The sequence below is a fragment of the Xiphophorus hellerii genome, chromosome 6 (assembly GCF_003331165.1).
Source record: "Xiphophorus hellerii strain 12219 chromosome 6, Xiphophorus_hellerii-4.1, whole genome shotgun sequence".
NCBI classification, from domain to species: domain Eukaryota; kingdom Metazoa; phylum Chordata; class Actinopteri; order Cyprinodontiformes; family Poeciliidae; genus Xiphophorus; species Xiphophorus hellerii.
The window spans coordinates 8,340,032-8,353,281 of record NC_045677.1 but is presented as its reverse complement, the minus strand read 5'-3'; the positions used below and the strand labels follow the sequence as shown (position 1 = coordinate 8,353,281).

At 39.1% G+C, this 13,250-nt stretch overlaps 2 protein-coding genes across 4 annotated transcripts; one reads left to right on the top strand and one right to left on the bottom strand.

Annotated features, from left to right (window-relative positions):
* Positions 1–1,733: 1,733 nt before the first annotated feature.
* abhd4 (abhydrolase domain containing 4, N-acyl phospholipase B) lies at positions 1,734–7,619 on the bottom strand. Of its 3 annotated transcripts, none has more exons than XM_032565004.1 (9): positions 7,388–7,557; positions 6,082–6,102; positions 4,878–4,963; positions 4,676–4,780; positions 4,254–4,542; positions 2,768–2,955; positions 2,564–2,675; positions 2,269–2,455; positions 1,734–2,022 (listed from the first exon to the last, which is right to left on the bottom strand). In XM_032565004.1, the coding sequence occupies exons 1-9, from the start codon at positions 7,435–7,437 to the stop codon at positions 1,933–1,935; spliced, it is 1,128 nt and encodes a 375-aa protein (XP_032420895.1). In that variant the 5' UTR covers positions 7,438–7,557; the 3' UTR covers positions 1,734–1,932. The 3 variants fall into 3 exon arrangements, with proteins under 3 accessions (XP_032420895.1, XP_032420897.1, XP_032420896.1); XM_032565006.1 differs by lacking the exon at positions 6,082–6,102 and adding an exon at positions 5,495–5,578 and having other exon boundaries at positions 1,874–2,022; positions 7,388–7,617; XM_032565005.1 differs by lacking the exon at positions 6,082–6,102 and having other exon boundaries at positions 1,874–2,022; positions 7,388–7,619.
* Positions 7,620–8,757: 1,138 nt separating this feature from the next.
* On the top strand, positions 8,758–12,010 carry dad1 (defender against cell death 1). Its single transcript, XM_032565007.1, has 3 exons — positions 8,758–9,078; positions 11,335–11,504; positions 11,803–12,010. The coding sequence occupies exons 1-2, from the start codon at positions 8,868–8,870 to the stop codon at positions 11,463–11,465; spliced, it is 342 nt and encodes a 113-aa protein (XP_032420898.1). The 5' UTR covers positions 8,758–8,867; the 3' UTR covers positions 11,466–11,504; positions 11,803–12,010.
* The last annotated feature ends 1,240 nt before the right edge of the window (positions 12,011–13,250 follow it).

Sequence of the window (13,250 nt, the reverse complement as noted above, 5' to 3'; positions counted from 1 at the left end):
TCTCTTGGAGTTTTTAAAAGATATTGATTCTGACTCATGTCAATTTTTTAATGAGTTCATCCCCTGACCTCGCACCAAACCTAATGAAGATAAGTGGTGGATTCTTACTGACAGACAGGCAAGCTGATTGAAGCGAAGCGACTTCCCTGCCAGCGCAGGGCAGGACGTGTGGACACAAAATGAATCCAAAATGAGACCTGGAACAAACCGTCGTGGCTTTGGATGAGAGGGGGGAGGGCATTATTGTCTGTGACAGCTTGTGGCAAATAAGGAGAAGCTGTGTAAAATAATCTTTTAAAGCTTGTTAATGTCTTCCTATTAGCCTTCAGCTAATGGGAAGACAGAACCGGGACATTGCTCATCCAAGTGCAGTCATGTCAAAAGAAGTTGTTTTTTTTACTTTTCTGGAAATTATTTGGGACTTATGGATATTCAGAATTACCTTTAACAATACTAAACAATTCAAGCATAACAACAAAAACTGAAAAACAGACTTTTTATTTTATTTTATTTTTACAAAATATATTTAAAAAAAATTGAAGTCTGTGTGTATTTTGGTTTTACAAAACAAAACGAGGCCAATTTTCACAATTTAGACATCGATATTCGGACAGTTCTTTATGATGAACCTTGATTCAGTTAGAGTGAAAAGTGGAACCTAATGGAGGAATGGGGAAAACGCACACAAATATGACAAAGATCTTACTTTGACAGACTGAACCTTTTAGAAATAGATTGCGAATGGAAGAAATTTCACTTAAAGTTTGTTGGCTCTTTGATTGTTGCATCGAAGATTCTATTAAACAAAGTTTTACTTTTGTTAATGTTCAATAATGGGTTTAGTGTGTTATGAATCTGAACAGAATTTAATAATAAAACACTACATTTTCATGCTTTTTTAAAAAACTGTTTTTCACCTCACGGATAGAGTCTACAAACTTTGTGTCTAATATGAGGTCATCAGATTTTACCTCTTGCCTACAATTCTCAATTGAATTTAAGTCTAGACTTTGACTGAGCCCTTCTCACACATGGACATGCGTTGATCTAAACTGTTGCATTATAGCTTTTTTTTTTTTTTTTTGACAAATTCTTGCCACTCTTCCATAAAAGTGAGATTCACTGTAGAACTTTATTGCTCAAATATTCACCGGTCACCATGTGATTAAAGTTTAGGCCCAAAACAGTAATAAATATGTAAATATTGCAAATGTGGGGAGAAATTTCTTGTATGATTTCACTCATATTGAGCCGGAATGTTACGTAAACATTGAGTGCTGACCTCTAGTGGAAAGGTAATGTAGTACACCGCTGATTGCTGGTTTGGGAAACTTATATATACAATACAGACCAAAAGTTTGGACACACTTTCTCATTGAATTCAATGACAAGGTGTGTCCAAACTTTTGGTCTGTACTGTTTATATATATATAAGTTTTTAGTTTATAAATGACAGCTGTGTGATTATGTAAAAAGAAAATAAGACACACCGAAGGCAAAGTAAGAACACCTTGTCAGGCACATAATAAATTATGAATCAGTTACCATCTGGCAGCTCAGAAAACAATAAAACACGAGCATTCTAAGAGGCGCCTCTGGATGTACTGCGTTAACCAAATATTCAACTCAATAAACATCTTTAAACGTTTGGTTAATGTCCTGTTTGACGACAGTAATGAGTAAATCACGTAATAAATACTAATGTGATCGTACTAAATAAACCAGCCATGAAGTATGAGCAAAAGAACTATTTACGGGAATAAATAAAAAAGAAAGAAAGACAGCAGAATTACATTCAGATTCATTCAAATGCCTCAAAACAGAACAACTCAAGAGTGCTTCGCATGCACAGGCTCCGGGGCCGAGTCCGCCTCGGCGACTTGTGCAGATGCAACGCAGAACCTCCGGTCGTTTGCAGACACACACATGCCATCAGTCTACAGATTTACATATGTTTTCTACCACTTTGTTGAAGTCGTCTGGCTGATCAGCGTAGACGTGGTGTGAGGCGTCGTCTACCAGCTGCAGAGGGGAACGGTTTGAGGGAAGCGACACAAGATACACAGCTAGTTACCGACCCGGATTTATGAGATAGACCAAGCTATTCCTTTACTTTTCACAATTTTGCACTACGGTACTCTCTCTTGCTTTGTCAAATAAAACCAAAGAAAAACATTGATTTTTGCTGTTGAAACATGCAAAAGCCCAAGGGGTATGAATAATTTTAGAAGTTCCATTATGTATCGAGGCTCTCTTGCGTCCACTTACCAGCACTTTGGTGTGGGCTTTTCCCCTGATCTCGGCTGCTCTGTCCCCAGATGAGCTGTCCACCCAGGATCTAGCTCCATACAGCATGGTGACGGGCATGGAAGGCGGCAGAAGATGTACTCGCTGCAGCATTGGTCTCTTAGCCCAGCCTAGCGTTTCTGACATGGCCCGGAAACCTACCTCCCCACTGGGAGAAGCAGAGGAAACAAAAAAGGAACAACATTGTTATGCGTTACATTTTTATTTATGAAAATTGGTGACGGAAATGGGACTTCGGGACTTTGCTCGGTCCTACCTCGGAGTCTGTGCGTTACAGTGGTAAATGTACTGCGTCATTGTGTCGTCATCAAAGAGATCCTCGAACTTCCTTTTGAAATCGGGGCGGAACCTGTTCACCAAGCCTGGGCCTGAACGAATGAAGCGCAGATAGTGAGATGACGGTGGTGGAACATTTGATGTAACACGTAGCAGAAGCAGATTTACATTTCCACATGCGTACCCCATGGGCCTGCAGCTCTAATAACAGCCAGCGGGTTGAAGAGAGAAAGAATCGAGACGATGGCTCTTGCCCATCTGGGAATGGTGGGCCTCTTCACCGCCTCAACGCCCTGATCCTCGCTCTGCTGGGTCTCTGGTTTGGCTCGCTCGGGGAAACCCCAGGGGTCCACCAAGATAAGGTGCGACACTCTGGAAACATATTCAAATAAAGACGCTATGCGGCTTATATGTACATCAGGTTGTAAGCAGAGAAAGGCAGTAATGTATCACATTGAATGGCCACTAGATGGTGCAATTTTACCTAAGTAATTTTGCTTAACAGATCTTAGAATTTTTTGCACAATGATGTTACCACAATGGACTCGCGCTCTCTTGCTTGATTGACAGCAAAAGACTGCAGACAGACTCTGTGGATGGGGCCACTGAGTTTTTCAAATTCCCCAGTGAGGCTTGTGCTAAATGGCGTCATCACCCAACAGCAGAAGAAAAGTCAGCTCCAGTTTGCTCAAAGCTACATCAGTAGAACAAAGTGGCCTTATCTTTAGGCTTGTGTTCTTTGGGAAAACTGAAACTTTTCAAATCAAGCACGCAGTACGTTGAGGATTCAATCACATATCAGGAAATCCTTGGAGGAAAATGTCGGGTCATCTGTGAAGAAGCTGAATCTCGGGTATCGTTAGACCTTCAAGCAGGGCAATCATCTCAAGGAGCCACTAAGGCTTGATTTCAGCAGAAGTCTACTGAGATACCAGAAAGAACAGCTTAGTTACCTGACTTGAACTCTTTAAAAATGTATCTGGTGGGATTTGAAAATGGCGGTTGCAGAACCCAACACCAAGAATGTCAATGAACTGGGAGGCCAGAGCAGTCTAACATTCCCCAGAAACTCTGCTATCTGGCTATGAATCATGTTTGCAGCGTGTTGGGCCAGTAAATGGTACTCCTGTTTATTGCAAACAGCCGATAAACTTAATTTGCAGTGGGGGTTGAATAATTATTTGCAACTACAGGCTAGATGATGCTTTGCAAGCAGGATGGTAATAGAGGTAAAGCATTTTCGATGAGAACTGTTGGAGAACTGCCTCTTGGGAGTCTCCATAGCAACTGATATGCTACGGGTAGACTCTATTCTCTCTCCTACTATCACAAAGGAAAACATAAAGAGTTTACTTGGACTTTAAATGAAACTGGTGCTGAAAATCAACACAGTAATGTTTCACCAGATATTCTTCCATGGCTAGCTCAGATAACTAATCAAAGATTGTTCTCTCTGTATGCTGTCTTGTGAAATGTTATTGGACAGGCCTAAGGAAAGTCCAATCAATACAAAAGGTTTGTACAAGGTATAGATGGTAAGGATACCACAAATTATGCCAAACACAGATTTTGTTAAATAGTTTTACCGACCATAAATGTAGCTCAATCAAAGGTTGTTAATATTGGTCTCTAAACCGAATCTCAAGAAACAGAGAGCTGTGGATGATTACCTGGAAGGGTGCTGAATTGCGTATGAGGTAGCCAGGTAGCCCCCCAAACTGTGCCCCAGCAGGATCATGTTCTCCAGACCAACAGCCTGCCTCCACTGCTCAATGGAGTCCACAAACTGCTCCTCTGCCTTGGCAGCATCTGAAGGGAAGCTAGGCCTCGAACTCCTGCCAAAGCCCAAAAGGTCAAAGGCGTAGACGGTCCGCGAGCGGCTCAGGGCGTCCAAGTTCCTGATCCACAGCCCTACCCCTCCTCCAAAACCATGAACCATCACCAGGGGAGTTTTAGGTGCTGGGCGGGAGGAAAAAACAACAGGAACAGGAAAACATGCATCTTCTGTGAGCTGTCTCTTATTATAAACTCTTGTAGTTTATGTTTTCACGCCTATTTCCTTCTTGTGAAGACTACTTAAAAATCTCATTACCTTGTTCTGCAAATTTGGGAGTCCCCTTGTTGGTAAGAGACAGAGTCCATATGCGGTCCTGGTTGACGAGGGTCACAAACCTGGCCCATAAATCATTCTTAATACCTGTAGAGAGGAGCAGCGAAGCAGTAAGCTGCATTTTCTAATCAATACTCAGTGGTTACATAATCAGCCAGCATAGTATCTGTCAACACAGTCTTACAGGCAAGAATCTTAGACTCTGTAGTCTTCAACAGGGACATGGAGGTCGGACGCCAGGAGGGCCACCAGCTCCAGAGTGAACTTGACCTAATCAAAGTAAGTGGAAAGAGAAGCATGTAAAGAATGAGGAGATTGTAGATAGCACAGGAAGCGTTCAGCACATGCTGAATGCGAAATATCAATGCTTAAGGCACAAATCCGGGGTTAGTCAATGCTATCACTATTTGCATAGTATGCACACACACTTAGAAAGAGACAAGGGGGTGAGGGGAGTATTACAGAGAATCACCTTTCAAAGCCACCATGCTTTAAAATCACGTTCAAGTCACACACCCACAGCAACGACAAAGTAATATTTAAACGGCTTTGCAAAAGTCTACTTGCCGCTTTACCTTTTCGCCTGTTCCTCATATTAAATACAATTCTAATGGGTTATATTGAAATTTTATGACATACCAGCAAAAACTAACAGTTATGAGATGGAAGACATAATTATTTGCAAAGTGTTTTACAAACAGCAATCTGAAAAGTGTGGTCATTACTCTGCTAGCCCCAAATAAAATCCAGTGAACAAACAGCATAATGACGACTAAGGAAGATAAGAAAGTTTAGACTGACAGGTCATATATTGGCAATGTTAATCAGAGAAGCAACCAGGAGACTGTGGAGGAGGTGCAGTGCTCCATGACTTTGTCACAAGACCTAAAAGGAGAACCATTAACTGTCCAACTTTACAAAGCTTGCCAATAATTACATTATAATACATTACTATATTATAGCGAATCTGAGTATCTTCAGTCAGAGGCTTCTTCAGATTCGCTGTAATACAGACCGCTACAAGAGATCTTTCCCGCCAACAGCCATCACCGTCTTCAATAACTCTTTGGAGAATCTGAATTAATGAGCCACAACATTTAACTTCCCTTCCCTGGGATTAATAAAGTATTTTTTGAATTTGAAGAAGACCACCGTTGTTAAAAGAAAGCCGTAAGAAGCTGGTCAGAATGATCTTCTTCTCCTTCCACTATATAGCTATGTACTATTTTGGGTTAATCTTTCTCAGAAAGGGGAAAAAAACACAACAACTGTGAACAATGTTTGAATGGATTTGAATGCTTTGCCAAAGGCAACATGCATGTTCCCATAGTCTGTTACTTCTTATTAGTATTTTATAACAAGGCAGTTCACTATAGGGTTCATCTCACCTGTTTGTTTTAGTCTCCAATCTGAAACAAAAAGAGTGATGAAACTGAACTGAGGCGATTCATTCATCTCCTTGATGAACCAAACTGATGAAATAAAGGAGTCAGCCATTACCTTTTACCATATCTACTCCACCTTTATCTCTGCTTCAGTTTCCTAACTTCTGTGGTAAAGATAGAAAATTGGGCAAAGGGGAAAGCCAGCAAATAGAGAATGCCTGGTGATGCCATCAGATAGTAGAGGGAGAAATCCGAGGCAAAGGTAAGAGCTGCCACCTGTACCACCAATAAACAGTGCAGTTCTCTGAGTCACTGCAGATTAGTGTCAACGACCTCTGATCCTATTTATTCATCAAAATTCATGCTCGCGTTCTCACTAAAACCAGGAAGATAGAGCACATAACACCAGTTTTAAAGTCCCTACACTGGCTCATTGTAGCTCAAAGAATAGACTTTAAAATACTGTTGTTAGTTTATAAATCACTGAACGGCTTAGCACCACAATACATTAAAGATCTGCTGTTGTTGTATCAACCTTCCAGACCTCTCAGATCTTCCGGTTCTGCTCTGCATCCCCAGAACCAGAACCAAACGAGGAGAAGCAGCTTTCAGCTTCTATGCACCACAAATTTGGAACAAACTTCCAGAAAACTGTAAAACAGCTGAAACACTGACTTCTTTTAAATCTAGACTAAAAACCCACCTGTTTAGAATTGTATTTGAAATGTAATCAATTACAAATTTATTGATGGAACTTTAATGTTGTGTTTTGATTATTGATTCTATGTTGCATTGTGTTTCTGTGTTTGTAATGATGTAAAGCACTTTGAAATGCCTTGCTGCTGAAATGTGCTATAGAAATAAAATTTCATTGATTGATTGATTGATCAAAAGCTACAGGCGTGCTTGTCAAACATGTTTGCTCTGACAATGCCTGTGTTAACTACTATTAATAGTAATTAATACTATTACTGATTACCACCCACACAGGGGCTCCAGATTTATAATTTCTTTTATACAACATCAGATCCCTGACACAGGGAAAATTGCTGATGTTGTATGACATCAGCAATATTTCAGATGACGTAATGTCACATATGCAGTAAGCTACATGAAACCCATGAACGTGTTCGATGTTTTAAATCCAAACTTGGAAACAGTTTCTACCGCCGCGACACATCACTCTTTGTACTCCTTGGTGACATCGACAGTTGTTTCGATGCACCAATTTTCTTTTCCAGAAGTTTACCTAATGTAAGGAATGACGTTAGGCGGAATGGTGCTGTTAAAGGTAAGCGAAGTTACTCACTCTGTCTCACAGTCGCTCTGGATGGGAGCTGCACCTGGACCAGGATCCATTGGCTGTTACATTCAGATCAAACTAAGTCAAAGACGAATTATCTTCTATTATCTTCTATGCGTCTTCTATGAAATGACATTAGGATTCTGCCGTCTTGTTTGCCTATGTATGTATGTTTTGTAACCAGCGCATTCCTACGTCATCTGACCGGGTGCAAAGATCGTCTCTTGCATCCGCAAGCCTTCGAGACATTGGATTGTGTCTCGTATTTACTTGTGTCAAAAGCGTGAATGGCGTTGCGATTAAACACGAACGTGATTAAACACGCAGTGTTTTTGTTGATCGATAATCCGTTCGGTTACACACACAAAAAAAAATGGGGGAAATGAAAACAATATAAAAACAACAACTATATAACATATTTTAGATCACGTTTTGCTGTTGTTTGTGTCAACAAAAAAAAAAGTAAACTAGAGGAAACATTTATATTTAAAAGAGTGTATCTAATCTGTCTATCAGCTCATTTAAAGCGCGAGCACACTCGAAATAAATCAACTAAATTGTATATTGAAATAATATTGGAGTACAACATCATTGTGTTGTTTCTACCTCTTTGCTCTACGTAGCTAGACGACGTAGAAGACGTAGACCCTGGAATCGCTACGTCATCGCGTCTAAGATATCGTGAGTGGCAAGTTGGAAACTGCTAGCTTTAAAATTAATTAACTAATTTCTATAAATAGAAATGTGTGATCATAAGCCATGTGTTAATTGATATAACAATTGATATAGTATAAATACTGATGTTATTTACCGCTACTGATTACGAAAATCTAAACAAAACACATCCATAACGAAACACAATGTGGTTAAAATTTATTTAAACGTACCTTAGGTTTGCTGTTCTGTTTTTCTAAAAAACCTTTTGGAACCCGTGTTGGATCTGTATTAACATAGAAAAATATAGCAGATGTATAACAGCAGCAAATGAAAGACAAATGGAAGCAAGCACATTCATACAAAAGAAATAAATATAAAAACAAAGAAAAAAAAACACGACAAGACAGGAAGGACAAATTTACATCTAAAGAAAAAAAAAATACTGTTATTAAATATAGAATCGTAAGAGTAAAAGATATTTCAAGTATTGGAGATAAAATTACACGATGACATGCACCATAAAGTTTTGTTGTACTTTGTATTACTTATAAATCGTTGCAATATTTTTGCAATTTTGGTGTCAGGCATCAATCGCATCCATTCTATTGCATGTCGACAAAACTGCCACTCACAATATGGCGATTACGTTGACGTACTAGTCACACAGCCTACAAAGCTCCTTGCTCGCTATTACGAGTTATTCGGAATATATTTTGTGTAACACCGGGGCCGCTTCCGGTTGGTGAGGACACGTCACTGATTGAAGAGAAGAAGAGGAGCTGCGCTAACCTCCGTGTAGATTTTGTTTAAAAAAAAAAATAGAAAAATCATGTCGAACTCAGTCGTGTCCGTTATTTCCCGGTTTCTGGAGGAGTACACCACCACGACGCCCAACAAGCTGAAAGTGGTGGACGCTTATCTGCTGTACATCCTGCTAACCGGAGCGATGCAGTTCCTCTACTGTCTCCTCGTTGGAACCTTTCCTTTCAACAGCTTTCTGTCGGGTTTCATCGCCTGCGTGGGCTCTTTTATTCTTGCAGGTAGTGGCTTCTGCAATATTTTTTGTGAGCTTTTCGGGTCACGGAAAGCTATACAACACTTTCCGCTTATAATTTTCAGGTAGTTTCGTGGCCTCTGTGCATGCTAACTGGCTAACATAGCTAAAACAAACTGCCATCTGTTTTTTGTGTTCAAATTAAGCTATTTTAGTTTTTTTTTTTTTTGAAAGAGAATACAGAAAAATTACGCGTACAAATAACCACATTTTATTAATTTTTTTAAAAATCTTGCTATACTTGTATAGCAAGGTGTATCCTGTATATTAAATTAGTAAATCAAAATAGTCAACGTAGTACTTTACACCTGCAATGTTAGTTTGTTAGACAAACTTCTGAACACATTATAAATGATCAGGAATACAATAGTAAATAGTCTGTACTTGTACAGTGCTTTATTTAGTCCAGAGGCCTCTGAGGCGTTTTATACTACTACACTAAAATACTACATTTATTCACCCATTTATACACACCACTGATGGCGGTAAGCTAAGCTGTAGCCACAACTCCAGTTTAGCATACCCCCAAAAGACTTAACAGAAGGAAGGAAGCCACACAACCAACAGGAATAGGTGGTAGAAATGTCTTGTCCAAAGACACGACTGAGATGGACGACAAACCACCAGTTGCAGGACGAACTCCTGAGCCGTCGTCACCCCTAATTGAAATAAAATAATGAAAATATCCTTTATTGTCCCAACAGTAGCAAAATTGACATCATGTTAAATGTACATCCATGTCGAAAAGCAAGAAAATAAAAGTGGGTTCTCAAACATGTTAACATTTCAGGCCTCGTGTTCAGAGGAAGTTCAGTCCACAGACTATATATGTAGGTGCAGATCTCAGTGATCTACTGGGAGTGAGTGCAGCGTTTTAAAAAAAAATAAAATAAATCATGGCTACAGTGACGTTTCGAGCCATTTGGAGATTTCAAATAAACAATAAAATTTAAAATAAAATCAGAAACACAATCCCAGTAGGTGTAAAGAAACCACTATATATGTGACGTACGGGGTCTCACTGCAGTGTGCCGATTTTAAAAAGTCATGCTGCAGCAATTTGGACCATCTTCAATGTACCAATCTGTGACACCCCAATACCAACATACAACCAAAAAATGATGAAATGGTGGCAAGGATAACCTTTTTAAGACGACTGAATAAAATAAATCCTTTCGGTCCTACAACATTTTTCTGTTGGTTAAAGTTTAAACCACTGGTCAGAATCGTTTGTTTTCTGGTCTACGGTCAGACCAGAACCGTAGACATCTTAACATCTTCTAAAAACCTAAAAAGGCTTGAAAGGGAGCGCTGACACCACATTTTAGTTGTAGGTAAGCTTTTGTTTTTCTTTTTTTAGTCCCATAGCAGTAAATTGCCACACTCCTTAAATGTTTAATGCAACTATAATTTAGCCAAAGCAGAAAAAGCAGGACCAATAATGAGGGGACACCAAATGAAAGGGTAACTTTTGGAGATCGTCACTCGCCTTAACTGTAAAAGTTAAACTGTAAAAAAGATTTGGGTCATGAGAGTTTTGATCTTGCAATCCTAACTTTGCCTTTCAAACCAGAAATGGAAACTAGAGGGTTATTCCTCAACTTTTTTTTTTATCATTTAAAGTAAATTGTAAAGAAATATACCCAATATTTTTTTTGCACAGCACTGAAAAATGTTTTATATTGCAGCCTAAGCCTGGCCAGGTTCATGTACTCTTGCTGCCCAACGGGCTGACCGAGCAGGTTGCTGCTGAAGCGGCCCTTGACACAGTTCAGCTATCCTTCCCCTGAGTGTTTGTGTTCTGGCCTGCAGAATAGGTACCTAAATAGTTGAGCAAAACTGGCAGCGAGAATCATTCCTCTGCTCGCTGGGAATTCCACTGAGAAGCGTAGAACCTGCACCGAATCTGCAGCTGGTGGTGAAGAGCTTTGTGTGTCACGAAGCCAAGCTCGGTCGAGATGGAGAGCAGAAGCGCGACCAGTGCTGCAAGCTGCAGTTAAAGATGGAGTGGACTGTGTCTTTAAGAGCAAATGCCATCTGGAAATAGTTGTGGATTTCCCAATCACTTTTTATTCCGATGGACACGGTTGCTTACTTTTTCCAAGTTGTGCAATGGTTCAAAAACTGATCTACGACGGCTGTTGAATGGCGAAACCAATATAAGGGTAAACTGGAGAAATGATCTCAAAATTAAATATAATTTTCATTTCGATTTTTTTTTTCTTTCTCTCCCCCCACCCAGTGTGTCTTCGCATCCAGATCAACCCTCAGAACAAAGGGGACTTCCTGTCCATTTCTCCGGAGAGAGCCTTCGCCGACTTCCTGTTCGCTCACACCGTCCTGCATCTCGTCGTGATGAACTTCATCGGCTGAAACGAACGCAGATCTGATTCGCGTTACCCCATCTTGAAGGTGCTGATTTTAGACATTTAATAAAAAATAAAAATATTAAGAAGTAACTGTTTTCAGAATCTCCTTAGATATTTTAACTTGGCATGATGAAATGCCTCCAGCCATCACTGGCGATTTATTTCTCCACTGTCACAGAAACAGCTGAAGTGCCGCATTTTATTTTGCTTGGGGAAAAAAACACAGAGAAACAAAAATATATATATATATTTTTTTTTTTTAACTTGCCAACAGCAAAGACCACATTTCTTATCTCCAAATAAACGCAAATAATTTGTCTTTTCTCTCTTCCTCCCCACAGATCTCTAAAGAAGTCATCAAATCTCTGAAAGACGACATCAGTTTTTCAGCAGCTGATCTGGACGACAACATCCCCGGCATCAACACAGTTGCATGCTACGTCTGACAGTTGATGCAGTACAATTTTCCTAAAGCAATGACTTTGTTATGTTGACATTTGTAAAGCATTCCCTTTTTGCACTGACATAAATAAAGCAAGTGTAACGGTGGCCTTGTCTCTTTGAGTCGACCTTAGAAGTTGCACAAGTGGAAATTAATTTGCAGTCCAGATATGAGAATTTAGGGCTGAGAGAAGAAACTCTCAGTCCTTGGTGTTTAACGTAGCTGAGTAAATGTTGCATAAATAATAATGATAAAAGATGTCTATGTAGGTAGATGTCTCCAAAGTTTAATTGTATTTATTCTGTGTTTTTAAAAAATCAACTCACCACAGGTTCTCTAAAGTAATCAAATCTGAGGTGGCTGTGGAGGGAGGTCGATTAACCGCTTGTGAGCTGATTTGGCCATTTGTTCTGAATGCCGATGATCTGTAAAAGCTCAACTTGGCTTTCTTATAAAGACCACAGAATTCAATTTTTTTTGTTGAAAACTTCAATATTAGTCTCATTTAACCAAATGAACTGAACCATTTATCCATTTACATTCAGTGGTCTCTCTTATTTTAGTTAAACTTTTTTTTTACTTCTTCTGCCATCTTGCCTGATATGCTCCCACCTCCAAACAAAGCTTAAAAAAAATAAATAAATAAAAAAATCCATGCTTGGTTATAACGTGAATTTATACAGGTACCTCTCAAAAAGTTAGAATATTTTTTAAAGATTTCAGTATTTTTATCTGTAAGCCGTAATCATCAAAATAACAAAAAATAAGGCTTGAAATATTAGACTCTAATAAATGTGTTTCACTTTGTTAAAGTAAAGAAAGAGTTAATCATTCTGTAAAGAAATTTTTTGACTCATAATTTCTTTCAAATGTACCGATATTTATTCTATCACAACTATCATAAAGTTGTAAGAAAACATTTTCTTACAGTTTCTAAAACCAGCAAATTCAAATAATCTGCAGGTTTTACTGCCAACCCTCATGGATTTCCCACTAAATCTGCAGAAAGTGGATCTTAGTTGGTTTGCTTGGCTTCCAAACCTGTCTGAAAACACAGTCTCTTATGTATAACTGATAGTGCTGGAAATCCTTAAGGTCGAGACTCGTCTATTTTTTAATGTCTACCTGAATTTTCTACGGAAATGTTCAGTAAAAAGTTGTCATTTGCAGCACAGAAATCGCTACATTGCTCCATAGGCTTGCATGTTACTTTGTTGAACTTTGTGGTAGGGAGTAAAACTTGTTCATTAGGGACAAATCGTTTTTGGTAATGTGTTGTAATTTGGTAAAAAAAAAATTTAAACTGAAGCGTTTGGCCATGATGACAATTATTACATTTGGATAGGA